General features: G+C 40.9%; 1 protein-coding gene across 16 annotated transcripts in view; it reads right to left on the bottom strand.

The window, feature by feature from the left end:
• prom1a (prominin 1a) overlaps positions 1-19,771 on the bottom strand; it is a 105,039-nt gene extending 85,268 nt beyond the window's left edge. For 10 of the 16 annotated variants that reach the window (XM_061047635.1, XM_061047636.1, XM_061047637.1 and 7 more), the window contains exon 1: positions 19,058-19,770. In XM_061047635.1, the coding sequence (XP_060903618.1) occupies positions 19,058-19,289 (232 nt within the window). In that variant the 5' untranslated portion in view covers positions 19,290-19,770. Of the gene's footprint in view, positions 1-19,057 lie in introns of all 16 variants that reach the window. The other 6 variants (XM_061047629.1, XM_061047630.1, XM_061047639.1 and 3 more) reach the window with 4 other exon arrangements.
• Positions 19,772-20,095: the final 324 nt, after the last annotated feature.

Raw genomic sequence — 20,095 nt, 5'->3', positions numbered from 1 at the left:
CGGCCGTCCCGGCGATGTAAACAAACTGAAGATAGGACTCTGAAAACTCTGAAAACATCACAGACAGTGGGACTCGGGTGTTACACCCATTGTAGACAGTCATGACTCACAGAGTTATTTTCAGAGGGTATACTTGATTTATATTATATTTAAGTGTGAAAAATCACGTATAAAGACTTTAAACATCGCCAGCTCCATGATCTGTTAGCCAGGACCAAACAGACTGATAAGACAGGTCTGTTGTTGACGACATGCTTCATATCAACTGTTGAGTCTGTCGCCTTCAGTACATATTGAAAATGTTAAGTGAATGTGACAGCTGTTTCCTCTCACGTTGCCACAGCAACACTAAATAATGTCAACATAAAGATGAGTATTGAAGACTAGTAATGCCCAACCTTCTAGTTACTTTTAATGCAGTTACTCAGTTAGTATCTCTGTGCATGGTTACTTATTGTCAGTAACTTGCTCCCACAGCTAAACACAGAAGACCTTTTAAAACTGAGCCGTGACCTCCAGGCTGCATGGCAGCTATTCTAACCTGTAGGCTAAGTCGTTTTGAAGAGTTCAGGGACAAAGGGTCCACAGCACAGTCTGGTCAGCGTGTCTGCTGTTGGATGGACGGCCAAGAGGATTGGCTCTGGAGTCTGGAGGCCAGGTAAACCAGGTCCCAGATTATACCTTCAGCTAATCGAGGCAGAGGCCGTGCTGCACAGGTGACAGAGAGGAGACTTGCAGACAATTCAGAGTAGACTTTATAACATCTACCTGCAGAGTTTAAACGAGAAATAGAGAAATGGTTTCATTTTATCTGAGGAAAAACTTCCCGGAGAGGACCAGGAAAACTTAATGTAGCCATTTTGCCACTGCTGTTATGTCTTGCCGATTTGTGTCGCTGAGAGCTCATGATGGATTAATGTTGGATTTTCGTAGATAATAAAACAAAGAGTAGAATATCTGCTGTTTAGTTTAGCGTCTTGATATAATGTTTGTTATAAATTGGTGCTTTAGGAAAAAAGATTGATTGATTGACAAAGTTGATAGAAGAAAAATATTTCAATATCAAACTTTTCTGTGGGATAATTTGTGATTAGGACGATATCTTTATGACTCATTGGCACCAGTGGCGGTTCTAGACCACTTTTACTGAGGGGGCCAAACTGGGGCCAGTTGTTTTGTCAGGTATATATATATATATATATGCCAAATAATAGCGCACATCATTAAATAACACAACATAAAATACCATGATTGATGTTTGTTTCAGTAACAGAATTAAATACTAGATTGTGAGTCAAATACTGTTTACGTGTTATGTGTTATTAGGTGAGTTCTTCCTATTGGAGGGGTAGCCACAGGGGGGAACCAAGCTCAGTGTTACAGGGTCACTGGCCCCTGTTGGCCCCTGTCTAGAACCGCCCATGATTGGCACAGGTTAAGCGGGGGCAAAAAGCAGAGCAATCCTTTTGTGAATCAGGACCTGAGAGTCCTAGAGCACCGGCCAAGCGAGCCAGAGCTGGTTGAGATTGATTGATCCTCAAACACACACTGTACAGTTACATTTCTTCTTAGAGCCGATACTTGACAGCCAGTTTGTCTCCGAGTGGTTCATTACAGGCCAACACAACCCTCCCCTGAGTTGTTATGCTGCCATGTCCATGACACTTCAAAACTGAGGAGGAACAGCCTCTGGACCCGCTGAGCAACGACTACAAATGACTACAAGTGAAGGGGTGTGATGAGTGGCGCTGAGGCTAAAGGAAAAAACACTGAACAGGAAGTCTGTTGAGTGGGTCGTCCCTCCAGCGTTGGCAAGTTGAACTCATACCAACACACATCTGCATTTTACAACTCACCGCGTCAACTCATAGCGAGTTGCACAATTGCATCCACCAATGAAGCGTAACAACAAGGGGACAGTGGATGCATGACTTGTCCTCCATTCTGCAGGACTTAGCCGCTCGCCTCGCCCTCGGCCTCGCCTGCTTGACTTCCCCAGCCTGACCCAAATATGATGTCCCAGAATGCATCCGGGGGAACTGACAGCTCTTACTCCAGCTCTATTTATTCTTTTTTCTTTAAAGTCTTTATATGCGATTTTTTGATCCAGCAGATGTCGCCCTTGAGCACCAGCATGAAACCAAAACAACTCGCGCTGCATTGTTGTGTTAGCATGCTAATGCTAGCGATCTTTATTATGCTCGTATCTTCACACTGCATGTAAATTTACCTGAAATGAGCGTGATCTAGAAACACAGTTAAGCAGTGAGCACAGTATGTTATTCTTCTTTTCTCTAGTCCCTCAATTAAACAACTTTTATACGTGAGGGGAGGAGTCAGCTGGCCGTCCGGGCAATGTAAACAAAGTGAAGATAGGACTCTGAAAACTCTGAAAACATCACAGACAGTGGGACTCGGGTGTTACACCCATTGTAGACAGTCATGACTCACAGAGTTATTTTCAGAGGATATACTTGATCTCTACATTTAAGTGTGAAAAATCACATATAAAGACTTTAATGTTTTTTTTTTATTTCTTGGTTAATAAGCCGATATCTCCACCCGCCTTTCTTGCTCCAGCGATCTTTAGATTTCCGTCTCTCTCCCCGTTGCTTTCACTCCGTCTCGCTCTCTCACCTGCTCTGCCAGATAGCTGCGAGCTTAAGCTGATGGTGGCATTATAACATTACCTTGAAAAACGTCTCAAACATTCAACTTATCTTAATGCCACGGCTCTTATCTCCCCCCCTTTACTCAGTCTGCTAATATGCCAGGCCCTGTCGCAGAAGAGCTTTCTAAATGAGATGCATCACTTTCCGCTCAAGAGTTCAGGAGCTGCTCGTTTCACTCTACTGATCTACTTCCCCCCTCTTCGTATACCATAAGAACACACTCGATGACACAATGAATGGCCTTTCATAGTCAAGTGTTGGAAATGCACCGGGCGACTCATTGTGATGGAGTCGTGCAGCGATGCTTTGAATTCAACAGTTTGTATTGTTTAAAAAACTGAACCAAAGCTGAAGCACCGCTCAGTTTAACAGCGTTTCTTTGAAGCGCTCGTCATTTTGAAGTCCCTTCAAGTAGCAACCCAAACACCTCCTAAACTTCTGCACCGACAAGATAAATACACAAAAGATTATTTGAAAGCAAATTAAGCCGGCAGAAAAGGGGGGGGTCTTTGTGTTTGTAACAAGGCTCATCTCGGCTTCTCTTTGAAGGATAAATGTGTCTCTTACAGCGGAAAACTGAAAGCACAAAAAAAAAGAAAGAAAAGGGAAACGGAGAGAAGCAAGAAAGTAATCAGCATCTGCCATGTTGGTGGTCTAATTCATTTGAAGATTCTTGTTAGAAACAAGTCGTCGTTAACTTTTAACAGGCATATAAACATTAAACTTTAAAGTTTGCAGCTTCCTCAATACCTGATTATAAAACATTTGATTCGGCGCAAAAAAACGATTGGAGAGCGGAGAAAAGGGTGTGACTGTGTACTTTTCCAGAGTCAAGGAACTACCCTTCCCACAATCCATTGCGAATTCTGTAGTTGTTAAAGTGTTCAAACTGTTGATACAAGTGTTGTACTATCTTGTAGTTTTGTGTTGTTGAATATATAAACTACATTCACTGCGTCATTATAATGTTATCATTATGATTTGTGCAAGCTACCTGACTAGCTAGCACTGAGAGCAGGATACATTTCCATGGCAACAGAGTGCACCACTAATCATGGACATCATGTGTGACACTCTAGGATTGTGGGTAGTGTAGTTCTTTTCTCTAGATCGAGGATAGAGCATGTTTTTTTTTTTCTTAAAACAATGTTGATATCATACAAACTTGTGACAGGAGCACAAACCATCGATTCACACTCAGGTAGCTCGGGGTAAGTCGACCTTGGCTAATAATTTAATCCACTATGGAGAAAATGAATGAGATTTTAACCACACTGTTGCAGCTTGCTTCCCAATTGTTTATCTTTCTTTATTCACATTACAACCCAGAGTGTGTGCTTGGCTGCCCTCGGGGTTCCCTTCACACAACAGGATATCAGATCCTAAATATTCTACATCTTTAATGTCGACTATTTGATGTTGGAGTGGCCCCGCAAAGTTCTTCTGAGCAGATCAGAGCACAACAGAATCTAGCTAAGAAGATAAACTTCAGGACCTTAAAAAAAACATGTTCATTAAAGTGGTGCACACCTTCCTAAATCCAAATTAGCGAGAATGTATCCACAAGTAAATCCTACATGTGACAGATGTAAGACTGTGGATGCAACACTGATCCACATGTTTTGGTTATGCCCCAACTTAGAGGGGTTCTGGAAAGCTATTTCCATTCTGACTGTTAGAATTGACCCAGACCCCCTTACGTCTCTTTTTGGAGTAGTTCCCGAGGGGACGCAGCTACCAATCGGAGGGAAAAGAGTTGTAGCTTTTACCACTGTCTTGGCTCACCGCCTGATACTCCTGAGGTGGAAGGATACTGCCCCACCTTCAATTTCAGAAGGTGAAAAATCAGATGCACACTGCGTGGTTCTGAAAATAAATTCAATGAAATCTGGAGATCGTTCCTGACATTCTTTGGCAAACCCTCCACACATGTACAAGAATAAATAGTGAATTTGCTTTGCCTTGACCCTTGACCCATTCTATCTACTGACCTGGTCGTGCTGCTTCTGGCTTTTTTTAAATTTATTTTTATTCCATCGTATCTATACATCAGAATATTATTATTAATACTTAATTGTGTATGTTTATGTTTATTTGATTTATTTTTCACCAAGTGCCTCAACTATTCTTTCATCTTAGCCGTCAACAGAATATGGCGAGGTAGTGAAAGAGTCTCTATATGTGAGTGACAGCAAGGGGTGGGGGATTGTGTGGGGTGTGGGATCTGTTTGTGTTAATGTGTGTAATTATCCAAAATTCAATAAAAATAACTTTGAAGAAAAAAACATGTTCAGCACACATTGTTGTTGTTTCTGAATGCAGCCTCAGAGAGTTGTAGTGAGGCGGCGTCTCTTCTTGAATATGACGCCCAGCTTTTGACACGCGCTCCGCTGTGACAGAGATCCGACCTCTGACTCTTCCATTGTCTCATTACTAAGCATGCCATCAGCGCCGAGTCACAGAGGCACCAAGTCACCCCTAAACAAGCGTTTGGTGATCACATAGAAAATAAATGGCTCTTAAGTGGTATCACATTCACATGGAGACACCAGGGCTTAAAAAGAGTTTACTACTAAGTCAAATATCTCATAAACCTTTGTCTTTTTTCTGTAAACATTTTTTTCACACAAGTATAGTTCATATTTTCCCCATTAAAAAAAAAACTAAGCTTAAATTCACCTGGATGAATCAGGTAAGAGCTGGCAGAGTTTAAGCAGCAAAATGTGCAAATGTTTGTCCACAGCATCAACGTCCACACTGTAACTTTCCACTGGGATGCTGCTTTTCTTTAGCTTCACCTCCTCCGATGAATCAGTTCCTTTTAAAGGCTTTATTTGCGATTTTTTGATCCAGCAGATGTCGCCCTTGAGCACCAGCATGAAACCAAAACAACTCGCGGTGCATTGTTGCGTTAGCATGCTAATGCTAGCGATCTTTATTATGCTCGTATCTTCACACTGCATGTAAATTTACCTGAAATGAGCGTGATCTAGAAACACAGTTAAGCAGTGAGTACAGTATGTTATTCTTCTTTTCTCTAGTCCCTCAATTAAACAACTTTTATACACAAGGGGAGGAGTCAGCCGGCCGTCCTGACGATGTAAACAAAGTGAAGATAGGACTCTGAAAACTCTGAAAACATCACAGACAGTGGGACTCGGGTGTTACACCCATTGTAGACAGTCATGACTCACAGAGTTATTTTCAGAGGATATACTAGATTTCTACATTTAAGTGTGAAAAATCACATATAAAGACTTTAAACATCGCCAGCTCCATGATCTGTTAAGCAGATACATTTGAAATGTTCAGTCTACTGAGTTTATTTATTAAATTAAAATGTGTCATCTGTGCTCCATGTGGATTTGGATTTCTCAGTCATTTACAACTTCTCACTCTTGAAGAAAAAATAAAAAAAACATATCACATTTCAGTTTGGATATTTGTCACATATTCAAATAACTGAATAATCATATTGGATTGAAGCCGTTGGTTTTCCCGACCGTGCACCTCTCTCCTCTCTCCTGCCTGGCTGAGCCTTCACAAAGACTATAATCCCAGATTTGTGAATCCATTTCATGAGTAGCAACATGTAGCTAAAGGCTATTTTGATACCCTTCCACAGGACTGCCGCTGCAGGCGAGGAACTGCGAGCGCTGTATGATGTTTTGGGTCTTGTGTTCTTCTGATTATGCAGCGTGATCTCCCCCCCCCCCCCCCCCCCCCCCCCCATAAAGCCGGGGCAGCGGCAGCTTGAAATGAAAGAAGAAGCCGCCGTGTGACGAGAGCTTTTATCAGTTTTGTGTTTTTTTCACCTGCTGGCAGACACATCCCAGGCGGAAATGAAAACGTGTTTCTCTCCTTTAATATCTTACACATTAAAGCAGCGCAGGGTTTTCATGAGAAAAAAACATGAATTAAGAAAGTTAAAACACAATCCTAAAGCTAATGACACGATCATGATCCTCCCCTGGACGATTTATGGGACAATAGCAGAGCTCAGTGTTAAAAAGGAGGGTGAACATTGAAGGATATTGCTGCGAGAAATGATTCATTTTAATCTCCAATAACGTCTGAAAATAGCAATAAACATCCCATCTCTATATTTCCGTCGCCCTGGGTCTCAATACTGCATGTTTGTTTGTGTCACAGTCCAAAATATTAAAAGTATTTCAGTACTTTTATTGCTATAAACATTCATCCCAAGGCTGTTTCTGCTTCAAAATCACACAGCAGCAGGGTTCATACAAAGTTTAGATGGGCTTACTTTAAAGTTTATATTTAAGGAAGATGTTTAATTTTAACACAATCAATAATGTGAACTGGAAATCTTTCATTTGAAATAATTAATCCTGATGTCTTATTCACCATGGGGGTCTCAGCAGAAAGAACAATAAAAAGTTAAAGGCCAGACGGTGGCATTGGTCCCCCTTGAAATCTGGTTGGCCAACCCAGTCGCCATCCCAAAATCCAAATGTATGATTGGCTATTTGCCCATCAGAGGCGGGACTTAAGTACAAATCAACTATTCTGGCTGTTTTTTTAACAGGATAATTTAACTACTTTCAGTTATACATAGATACTTTGCTTTTTCCATTAAACATTTTGTGGGAAAAACTCATGCATACTGTCGAACTTGCAATAGACTTAATTGCAAATAAATGTATTTTTGCATGTTAGACAGCGTACAAGAGTATGCATGCAATTTCCTAAGTACTTAAAATGTGACTTTGCACTTTTTTTGTTTTTGAGTCCCTAAAGAATCAAGATTAGAAGATATATATGTTGTTGCCTTATTGTGTTTTTTTTCTTTCTCTAACTAATTTTTCATTTATTTTTCATTTATATTTTTTATTTTCATTTATTTATTTATATGTTTTGTTTATTTTCTCGCTACTCCCCTCGCTGTTTTGCTATTTTGTGTCAATTTTGTCTGTTTTATTTTATTTATATTTTTTGTCTTTGTTTATTAGTTCTCACTTTAGTTGTCATGTCTATATATTCTTGTTTCTTTTTGTTCACCTTATCAAAAAAAAAATATATATATATATATATTGTGTTTTTTACAAGTCCATATTATTAGTGGGGTTAGAAAGGGTAATTAATTTGCATGTGTGTGCCCACAAACGTCATGCCTCCCCTGCATAAGTCAGAGCCTCAGGTGGGCCACCCCAGTTTAAAAAAAAGTCTGAGACACGCCCCTGTTTGGGTAAGTGTAAAAAAACACAAGAAAATCTGCTTTTGTCTTCTGTCTCTTTTGTAAATCAGGACAGCCTGCACCGTGTTATTCTCCTGACGAGCAGCAGTCTTTTCTAACTTTTAGAGCGTAGCACAATTTTATCTTTCTTTGAGTTTCATCAAATTTCACAAGATTATCCCGCTGCTAAATGCAAAAGGCGGTATTTGTGAGTTTTCCATCTCTACCATTTCAAGCCTGCAGTAAAGAAGTTAAAAACCAACAGTGTGGATGTTTGCAGCTGTTTGAATGATAAGTAGACTACTGGAGCATGCAATCCAGACTGCAGCCTAAAGGATAAGAAATGCAAGCTTGCTTCAAATGTTTGGCAAAAAAAATGTATGCCATACAGGTGTGAGTAGATGTATTATTCTTCTGATAAAAGATCTGTAAATGTTGGCAGAAAGATGTGAAAAGCGTGTCAGTTCTGCACGTTTTCACCTGCGTTGGGAGTCCTTGGCTTTGTGCTGCAGTGACACATTGCCTCTGGTGATCAGCTGGCATTATGTTGGAGGCGAGTTAGACCGTGGCTGTGTGTGTGTGTCCTGGAGCGTCCTGCTGCTTAGGGCCGTCACTGTCAGAGCGGTGACATGACCATGTGTGACAGCACCAAAACACTGCACAGGAACCATACACAACGTTTCCTCATGCAGACGCTGCTACAGTGTGACCGCAATCATGCAAACATACATTTCATCAGCTGTTTATTTTCCTCTGCATGGTGAATTTTCTTAGTTTTAGACAAAGCTAAATGCATGATATTCATGTCAATGAAATCATTAATAATTGCATGCTTTCATGCTAAATGTTGGGTAATGTCATATTGAATCCTGTCGCATCATGTTTGACCTTTGTTGTGGAACAGATGGAAGCAGAGAACAGTTTTAAATATTGAGGACATGCAGACATGACGGAGGGCCCGAGGGCTGCGACCCAATCCCACAGAAGAATCGAAAAGCAGCAACATGATCCCGTTTTTTTCAGTCATGATTTGAGGAGAATTTCTTATTTTAATGAAATAGAAAAAAACTGAACTGAGCACTAATTGTGTTCGCTAACGCCGGACATATCTTAATCTTGAATACTGAAAAAATGTATGTTGAATGAAGCATCAACCGGCGTTATTTAAACCATAGATATTGTGTCACCATGTCACTGCAACATTATCCAGTAACAAACAGCATCAGCCCTTCAGATATTTAAAGTCTCCATAGAATTCTTTGTAACATGATAGCTCGTAGTATTGTGGCGTCTCATGATGAATAACTTTCAAGTGTCAATAAGAAGGACAGAGGGAAACAGAAAGTTCTGGGCTCATTCAAAATACGGCTGACCTTATAATAATATTCATGTTCATTTATTATATCTGTTAAGAGGAGTGTTATTAATGCCAATTCACATAATTCAACACCATCCAAAATAAATGTGTAGGGGGGCTCGTCATGACAACAGAGGGGGTAGACTATGAAGCAGGATTTGCTGTTATCGAGGTAACTTCAGGGTTAACTCTGTTTCAGTACAAGAAGGTAGTTCACTTCTTTGCCCGGACTAAATGCGCAGCTCCGCCTTTTTCTGTGCGGCCGCTCCAGAGGGCTCAAGTTGAAAATCTTTCAACTTTTCAGAAAAGGCGCCGTTGACGTCACCGGCACGCTTTTCAAAATGTATGTGTTAGTACGGATTTTCATGAATTCATACATTTTGGTAACTTTGGTATCATTTGTGAATGAAGCATTTAAATCTGTCTACCATCTAAGAGTAACTCTTCTCTTAGGTTGAAGATGTAACCATATCTATGTATCAACATCTCAGAGCAGCAGAGTTATATTTGGTTTGGAGCCAACTGTCTGTTTTAAGCAAAGGTTTGCTAAAAATGAAATGTATATGTCTGACATTTAAGAGTCAAGCTGATGTCTTCTTTCTTGCCTTATAGAGATGTACCAAAGTAGCCAATCATTTGTATGATATCCCCCTACTGGTTGTGTCATGTGTTCACATCCTCCCTGCTCCGTGTCTGATCTGGAAATAAACGATTTAAAATAAAAATAAAATATGCAGTAAAAAGTAACGGAGCCGTGTCGGTCAAACAGCGGCCGTTTGTCAACAGACTGTCGTCATAGAGACAGGACGGACATGCAGCGCAAAAAAAAACCGTTTCATACAAGCGCTCCTAATAGTACAGCCAGCGCTTTTCTGCTGCTGGTGCAGAGGGTAAAACTTTCAGTTTGTTGCACCTTTTAACTGCAGGTCCAACCTAATGTTACACCCAGACGTCTGCCCAGCTGGTGCACTCGGCTCGTGAGGTTAGTGCTAAAAAAACACAAATATAATGTAAGAGGAAAGGGTGTTCAAAGATATGATGGGCAATACCAAGTTCTATGGATGCACACATACTGCCATGTTTGTTAACTTCATGGGATAGATCATTTTTAGAATAGAATAGAATAGAATTACTTTATTGATCCCAAACTGGGAAATTGTGGCGTTACAGCAACAGGTTATCCAAACACACAATATGAGTAAATTTAAACACAATATAATATTAAATACAAAGTAAATAAGCACTAAAAATATAAAAACTAAGAATGGGAATATATACAACCAGGATTTAACTTAGCATTACTAGTCTTAAATAAGAAAATATTAAAAACAAATGCATTTTTATTTTATTTTATTTTATTCATTTTTTCTTAATGCATTGTGTATTCATTTTGAATCTCTAGTGAATCACTCAGATAAGGTGGTACTGCAGGCCAACCCAGAAGTCACTGTAGGACAGGGGTCTCCAACGGGTAGCTCGGGGGCAGGTTTTTAGTAGCTCACCTATAGGTTGAGCGACTGTGTTAAAAAATTTTTTTAAATGCACCTCTTTCTTGGACTTTGATGTGGATTTTCAGCACCATAGCTCAGTATGTGGCACAATAAGAAGTGTAAAATATTCATGTTTTTTTCTTGGACTTTGATGTGAATTTAATATTATTGATAAGCATCGGCTTATTGCAATTTCACACAGTGTACAAACTGTAGCTTAATTCAGCTGATGTGTTGCTATGTAAATAAATGCGAGCGATTTGATGCAAGTAGCTCTTGGTCACTTTAATTTTCTTTCAAAGTAGCTCTCAGATAAAGAAAGGTTGGAGACCCCTGGTGTAGGATTTATGATTTCTTGTTCACACAATCCTACGTTTTCAGAATGATATAACACTACCTCATAGAAGTGCAAACACGTATGCAGTTGTTTTGTTTGAATCAGCTGTTAAGAGTTCACAGGAACTGACAGAGCCATCGGAGACAAGCTGTCAACAAACTGAAAAACTCAAGTGAATCTGTATGCACACAGTTCAGTCTGCACGACCTTTAACCCTCACACATCGTCGACAGCAACTGAGCTCCCACTGCACCAACAAGAACACCATACTCTGCAAAACGTGCACATATGTCAGATCTGGTATGAATATTTAAAACATGCTCACTGTACTTTTCTAAAACTTAAAGCTGATACTTTCTTCTTCCTGGTCTCTATATTTCAACATGTTCTGCAGAAATCCCCTCCTCACATCACATCTTTCATACGGGGATTTGTATTCTGATTTACCCAGCTGTGTCTGATATTTGCTTTTTGAAGCATGAGACCCCTGACAATAATTATAAAAAAAGCTGAATCAGACACCAGCTCATCATTCCAGCACACATGACTCTGCGTGCCACTGATGCATCTTCTTGTTTTTATATCAGGAACAGGGAAGTGACTCAGATCTGCCAAACATTACGATTGCAAATTTAAACCCTACTGGGGGATGATCACAGCATCTAATGAGAATCTCCACAGATGTGCCCGCTGCTCAAGAAATATCCAACTAGGAGGAATGTTTTCGACTGGCCAGAAAAACGCTGAAAAAAAAAAAGAACGACTCAAGACTCAGACACACTATTTCTCCTGACACAGCGTCAACACCCCCAACTAAAAGATTTGTGTTGCAGTCAGCCTCCTCTGCAGAGATGTGAGAGTGCGGGGTCAGCCACAGACTGGCACTCAGTACGTTGCTCAAGGACACTTCAGCAGAGCATATGCTTGCTGTCATGACGCCCGGGTCCTGACCTCACAGTTGAAAGACGCTCTCTTTAATCATTTTAAAAACTAAACTGCAGAATAACAACGCCTGTAGCAACAAGCAGTTATCCACACACACTCTGAACGACCTGTCCACACATTTCTACTTCTTCCACCCTTATTTCTTATTCCTACTTTCGGTTGTTTAGTGTTGTTAAGATGAACCTTTGAGGACCTTAGCTGCGTTTAAGTCAAAACAAAGTGTAAGTGAAATCATGACATCTTCCATATCTGCACAAATAATGCTCATGTTTGACTCCAGGAAGCTTCCAAAATGAACATTTAACCCAGTATGAAACGCTGGGAAGCTCAGTGGTTATTAGATAAATTACAGACGATGGAGCTTAACGTTGTTTTTTCAGTTAAGTTTTGTGTTCAAATCAAGGCTGTCAAACTTTTTAAATTTGTAATCGTGATTCATTTCTAAATTTCAGTAGTTACTGTAATCGCATGTTTGAAATTCCAATATTTTACATTTTAAAATAAAATTGTTAGGCTTTTATTTTGAAATTGTATTACCGTTTTAAACTGAAAGTACATTACTCGCTGTTAGAATTCAACCCTGCTTTTATTTTGAAATAAAGTAAGGACCTTCTGGTAGATGAAAGGTTAGGACATGAAGTTAAGCACAGAAACAGGAAGTGGTTAGGGATCCCAAATTGACGTCAAACATTTCAAAGGAATAGTACCAAAGGTCAATGTGTGATGTCATCAGGTCAATGTGTGATGTCATAAGGTGGATATGACTTTGGACTCGTCAGCTGAGCTGTCTGAGAGTTTGTTAAAGTGAAATGAGACATTCAAAGATGCAGCAGTGTCCTTCTTTTACATCACTGAGACTACAGGGAGACACTGAGGACGAGTATCTACGGAGAGCCTGAAGGGACAAAATATCATGCGATTAATTAATTAATAATAATTAATTTCAGACCTTACAGTAAATAATTGCAATAAACGAGTTAATGCTGAGATTTTAACAATTTTGAGAACATTGTCTTTAATACTCCTGTGTTCTAAGTCTTATGAGTCAGTCTTGAGTAACTTTAAGTTTAACAAAGGTCAAGTCTGAGAGACTAAACTAAGAGTTTATAACACAAAGCCTCATTACAAACACCTGACTTTGAGATAGAAAACAATGTGGGAGCTTTAAAGGATATTGTGTCTTTCATTTTTTTTGTCCTATAAATATTGACTTCCTCTCCTATTCACCTTTGTTGAAGTCAAAACTACGGATGAACTAAGGCATGTGTTTCCTGCTGCAGGCCTTCGCAGACTTGCAGGTCAGACAGACACCTTTGTTCAACTGCGACTGAGCGGATGTGTTTGAATTAAAGCCAAAAGAAACATTGATTAAAAACAGTTTAGCATGTTTCATCAACAGATGAAGCACTTGGCTGGATGTACTTCATACTTTTAGGGATTTCAGCAAACCAACCCAAAGATTATACAAAAAAACACTGTCAAAAAAAGTCAAATAATTAATGCGTTGGATTTGTTTTGGTAGACTAGATTTAGAAGAAAATGGTAAACGGACTTGAGCTTGTGTAGCTCTTTTCAAGTCTTCTGACATCGAAGGGGTGGGAGCTAAGTTAAGTGTCTTGCCATGGGACACATCTTCATCTGGCTGCAGGAGCTGAGAGACGACCGTCTCTACCAACTGAGCCACCGCCGCCCAATAAAAACACAATTTGTGTACTCGAAGCCAACCAAAGCAATCCTTCTGCAACCTAAACCGACATATTATTGTTTCACATAAAGGGCCAGCAGGGTACCCCCCATGTACAGCATACACGTTCTCGGGTGTGCACGGTTGCAGGAACACATCATGAAAAATGAAACAAAACTCCAAGGCACACTGAAAATAACTTTACGGTATTTTACTGTATTTTATTGTGAGCGAAGAACGCGTTTCGCCTGCAGCTTCTTCGGGTTTGTGCAAACCTGAAGAAGTTAATAATTATGTTTAAATAATTATATTGATAATTTGTTTGTCTGTTACCAACTTTAGGCCGGTCAGGTGTTAAATCTCAACAAAGCCCAATTCAGATAAACGGTCATCTAAGACATAAGAGAAAAATAAGACGATACTTCTGTTTAGTGTCAAAACTATAAGAGGTCAAAGTTCAAATACAGAATTAATATTTTGTATTCAAAGCTTCAAACTATAGTTTTTATCAGCACATAACTTTAAAAACCTTTTATTCATCCTGAAACATATTGTACCGATATGTCTGCTACTTAAAAAAATTCCACTGAATCTCTGATGCACATCATGAAGAGCTTCGATCTCTGCTTTGTCCTTGGTTCAACATCTTTTGAAGTTTTCCCCTTCGGTGTCTTTCATGTCTGAGCGTCCTTCACTGAGTCTCTTTACGCCTCTCTGCTGTTAAGAAAAATAAAATAATAAAACCCTCTGGCCTTCCTTTTTGATGAGTGTTTAATAAACATTACCTGAGCTGCAGGAGTCTACCTTGAATATTTCACTTCAGTGTTTGACCTCACATCACACTGGCGTCAGTGAGGTGAACAAAAAAACACACCGGCACATGATAGCTGCAGATGGGTTTCCCTGGCAACTGTAACCTCTCTTGAATACATGCCAGATTTCCAGCGGTCCCTCTCTTATCTGAAATCCACCTAGGCGTGGTGTCTTAAGGAGAGGGAATCCAGACGTTAATGAGAAAACACTTTCCAACTGGGATCTGCTGCACGATGCTGGCTGGCATCATCATCTCCCCAGTGGCGCTCACCCACAGGCGTGAAATGATAATGATACAACTGCAGGAAGGAGCCTAATGCACCTCTGTTCTCTAGTGATGGCTGACTTACACCAGTATTAATTAAAAAGAATAGAACACTAGCTGAAAATGTCAAGAGACTTTCAGGTGGACTGCGCCTGAAATCCTCCTGATCTGAAAGAATGACGCAGAAGTTGCAAACCAAGCAACAGAATCTGCTAAAGAAAAATGTTTGCCTTAAAGAGGACATATTATCCCCCTTCTCCACCTTTTCAAACAGTCCCCCTGTGGTCTAAATGAAACATCTGTGCTGTGCTTTGGTCAAAATATAACATGAATCAAGCACCAGAGGAGGTTTGTGACCCTGTATAAACCAGCTCTCTCAGAACGCTCCGTTTTGGTGTGTGTGTCTCTTTAAATGTAATGAGCCCCCCACAAGCAAGTTGACAAGCGTCAACACCACCCCCTCCCACTCGTTAGAGGTGAATTCTCCTGATTATATCCTTCTGCGTTCTCACATCAGCTCACATGGATTTTCTGCAGAAAAAAACACCAGAAGGCCGGCAGGAGAAACTCTGGATAAAGTCAGAGTAAAAATTCAGTCCGTTTGCGTTCACACATGCAGCTCGCCACAAAAACTTCAGGAGTATTTCAGGAGTTTTGTGCGAGTGTGAATAAGGCTTATGAGGGACATGCAGTAGGTTACATTAATTTTTACTGGTTTGGGGAAAGCATGGGTTGTCACACATAAAACCTTTTTTTACCATCTGAGTAATTGTGCCTATTTCTGTAGATATATCCTGCCATGTTTGACGCGAGCCATAATGAAGCAGAGCTATATGAACACCACTTCTGAAAGGAGCTTATATGCTCCCGGTGTGTTGGCATGTTGCAGCTGTGTGTTTTACCGGGTGCGTGTAGGTGTGAGGGAGGCGAGGCTTTCATGCTGCAGCTCAGAGCTGTTAGAAAAAATGTTAGAGAGAATATGTCACAGAACATTTACTTTGTGTAGGTGTTAGCTGATAGACATTTGTTGCTGCTTCACTGATAACGCCTCCCACGAGCTCGGAGCGTGTTTGAGACAGAGAGCAAACGTGTCAGTCGATGGCGTCAAACATTGATGAGATTATAAAGACGCTGTTACCTCAGTGAAATGTCACGCAGTGATTGTAGAAGGAGTGATGATCGAGCGATGCTAATTACACAGAAACATCACAGTCAGAGGTGTTTCTCAGGTCGATAGTTTGACAGTTAATTGAATTCCAACTATGCAACTACATTTTCCTTTATGCATCCAGGTAGTTTTAATGTGACAGCGTCTGCAGATGATCCACTTTATAGACAAGCAGCTGAGAGAGGAGCTTAATGAAACTGGTTTAAAAGACAAAGTCACAGAATCTATCATCACTTCCTGTCAGTTTGCAGATGAAACTACAAGTTATTGTCAAAACACAATTTGTCTAAAACATTTTTTTTAAATGGCACATGTGTCTCTCTGCAGAAGTAAGGTCTTCATGTAGGTGATGTCATTCTAGGTTTCACCTCCACCTTTAAAAAAAAACCACCTTGAACAGGTGGTTTTATGGTGGCAGTGCGGAGGAAGATGAGAAAGTTGCAGTAGTTACACACAACAAGATTTTTTTCTCTTAGTCCACTGCACAGCTCCTACATTGCACCTTTTGTACATTTTGTATTTTTTATTTTTATATTTTACATTTTTTAATTCTATTTGATATATTGTAACAGCTTCTTATACTGTAATATTTAAGTTGTTGCTAGTTCTGCTTTATTTCCTTGTTAACTGTTTAGCACCAATACACCAAGTCAAATTAAGATAAGATAAGATAAGATATACTTTATTCATCCCAGCAGGGAAATTTAGGTGTTCCAGCAGCCAGCATACATACAAACACACAACACAACACATATATACAAACATATCCCACCCATACAAAAAACATGAGCCCACAATACCTAGCCAGGATAAAAAAGTGGTATGGATGGTCCATGTGCACAAGTAGCTGTTACTCATAGATAACAGTACAAAATACTAGCTCTGCCAGTGCATAGTATGATCGATAAATAAAGCATTATTATAAAAAAGCAGTCAAGTGTGCAAAATACAGTTTGATATATGCAGCTCAGGCTAAATTCCTTGTATGTGCAAATGTACTTAGCAATAAAACCTGATTCTGATTCTGAAATACGGTAAATGGTAAATGGACTTAAGCTTGTATATTTCTTTTCTAGTCTTCCGACTACTCAAAGTGCTTTTACACCGCAGGTCACACCTACACATTCACACACTGATGGTAGAGGCTGCTGTGTAAAGTGACCATCCATTCATACACATTCACACACTGCAGACGAAGCAGTGGGAGCAACTTGGGGTTAAGTGTGTTGCCCAGGGACACATTGGATATGTAGCTGCGGGAGCTGGGCATCGAACCCCCGACTCTACCAACTGAGCCACAGACTATCCAAATTGAAGCATTGCAGTTTATCTGATTTAAATTCTATATTTTTCTGTTTTTCATATAAGTTTCATATTATAATGTGTTAAATTCCTTTAGGTTTTTGGACTGTTTAGTCACAGTTGTTACTCTTCTTCTGACATTTCCAAACTTCCCTGGTCCTCTGTTCAGACTGAGATAACAAATAAGTGTTTGATATTTCATCATTGGATTTGATTAAAAAATGTAACACACAAGCTATGACTGTGTTTGAGATTTATTTCGCTGTGGAGGTTGTACTTTTTGTTCTCTGATAAATCTTTTAAATTCTTAAATATATAAATATATCTGAATAAGAAACTGTGATCCAGTGTTAAATTTCTGCTTGAAGAAGTCCACACTGTTTGTACCACAGGCTGAAGTGAAGATAGAGCTACATCCACTCAGCCCTGAACAGAGCTCCACTCTGACATCTGCACCACCTCCAGTCACAAACCGCTGGAGTGGAAACTACTTTTCTTCACTTGTCTTATACATTTTAATGCAACAACACGTTATGTTTTACAACAAGCAGCTCAGCCATCAGTGCAAAGGGAGTTCCTGTGACATGCTGTTGCAGAAATGACAAGCTCTGCAAGTCCCAAAGGTTTTGCTGCAAACCAGCCTGTTTTCATAAAAACAGACCTGACAGATCACTGGATACATCGTGTTAAATATCTACACACGCTCTGCTGCTGCTATTAATACACACATCATGGCCTTTTGCTTACACCCCGTCCAAAATTCCGGTGAACCCAAAAATAATAATGAATTCCCCGGAGCCTCTCTAATCAAAGGAATGTCAAAACTGTGTGCGCAAGCGTTGTCTGCAGCTGAACTGTTATGAACGAACCAACAAATTTCCACATGATTTCCAATTCCCCGTCCTGCATCATTGGGTGGGTGCACCCATGGGTGAACTAACAACTTCACTGAGCAGTGGTCTGCTGCTCCATAGGATTAGGGACATGAGCCCCCCGAGTGCTGGTGACAAACTTGAATCTCAAAAGGCCAACAACATATGGCGCACTGGCTTATGGGATTACCCAATTAACAAGGTGACTCAGAGAGCTGCTAATCTGCAAAATGTTCCAGCGTAGTGTGTTTCAGACTGTGACGCATGGCGGGGTGTTGCATCTTTTTGACCATCCACGACCCACTTAAACACACACACACATTATTTCTGTGGGTTAAGCAGCCAGCTCTAATTGTATTACACGTAGATCCAGGCGCGCTCAGGCTTTCTGAGTGCCCAAATAAACATCTCTCTCTCTCTCTCTCTCTCTCGATGCGTGTAGAGCTGAGCACGTCATGCTGTCAGCAAGAGGTTCATTAGTTGTCATTATGTGGACACAAAGTGCGCCGCAGGCAGAAACATCACCTCTTCATGTGCGCTTTTTAGCTGTGCCGCGCAATTCCGGCACTGACGCACGGGCGGACAGCAATTCCAATGCGTGGACACGTTTTCACGCAAAAAAAAAAAAAACACAGAAGAGAACCTGGAGAACATCCATTCAAAACGGCCGCTTGCTGATTCATGTTCATTCATGGGAACTAATGTGTTTGCATGCAGAGTTTTTTCGCATGCCAACTGAGTGTTAGACTCAGTAATGTCGCTGATTTGAACTGGAAGGCAGCTGATCCTGGATTCCTGATATTTCTCACACCAATAAATCCAACATGAAAACAAATTCTAACATCCAGACCAGTTTTTAAAAGTGACTTATCCCAAGATATCACACTCAGTCAGTGTATGTGCCCATTGATCTCATTTATGTGATACTTTTGAGAAACAGGATGAGAACGCTTACCTTCTGGGAAAGCGTTGGGTTGCACCACATACAGAAATCCGTGCACCAGGTGGAACAGGATGCCTATCGGTCCCGGTTCGTAGTGTGCCAGAGTCTCGTAAACTCCCGCAGGCACATAACCGAAATCCAACTTTCCCGGCGGTGGGAGTCTCCGCGGCTCCGTCTCTTGTTGGAGTTCACCGGACGCCTGGAGCACCCACAGGAGCAGCAGGAGAATCCCGCTCTTCCACATCGTGCTTGATTGACTGACTGGCCTTCAGACTTGGGGGTAAATTCCCGACCCAAAGATTAGATGGAAGATGACCTGCCTGGATTCGTATCTTCCGTATCTGAGCTGAGAGTCGGATTTTAAAGTGTCCAGATTAATGGACCGCAGCTTTTTTTAAGTCCTGCTGCCAGCGGAGAGTCTCGTTTTGAGCATCGTTCCCCCCGCGGTAAGAGGTCTCCTGTCGGACGCAGACCTGGGTGGTGATCCTGTCTCCTCCCGTCTCCGCTCCTCGACGCGATCAGTCCCACAGAGATGAGCGCGCCTGTCGCTTCCACTCCAGCATCGGTGCGCACGGGGAGGCGCTGCGTCACGGGAACGGGGAGCGGGAGGGGGAGGGAGTGCGCGTCTCCGTCACTTCTACAAGAGGGGAGGACTGGTCCAGAGGGAAGCGCTCCTCCTGCCGGGGAGTGGAGGGTGGAGTTTAGAGAGGAGGAACATCTTGTGTTTCACTTTCTCTGTTGTGTCTCGTGGGTCTAAACAGTCTTTTGTAGTCAGTTGAATCAGATTCAGGCTGACACGGATCCTAAAGGGGGGGGGGGGGGGGGGGGGGGGGGGATATAACTAAGATAAGAGAATGATGTTCTTCATTCACAATAAAGCTCAGTGTAAAATACTGTTTAAAACACTAAAAACACATCACACTCATCAAATGAAATGCCCGTTGTGACGTCAGTGTGGTCCCTCTCAGAGCTGAATTCACATGGGAAACATTTCAGTGTTTAGATGTTATAGCCGAGGTGGATTTAAGGGAAAATTGTTAAGGATATTTC

This window comes from Labrus mixtus, chromosome 10, assembly GCF_963584025.1.
Source record: "Labrus mixtus chromosome 10, fLabMix1.1, whole genome shotgun sequence".
In the NCBI taxonomy this organism is placed as follows: domain Eukaryota; kingdom Metazoa; phylum Chordata; class Actinopteri; order Labriformes; family Labridae; genus Labrus; species Labrus mixtus.
The sequence above is the reverse complement of the archived record's forward strand: the minus strand, read 5'-3'. Positions and strand labels throughout refer to the sequence as shown.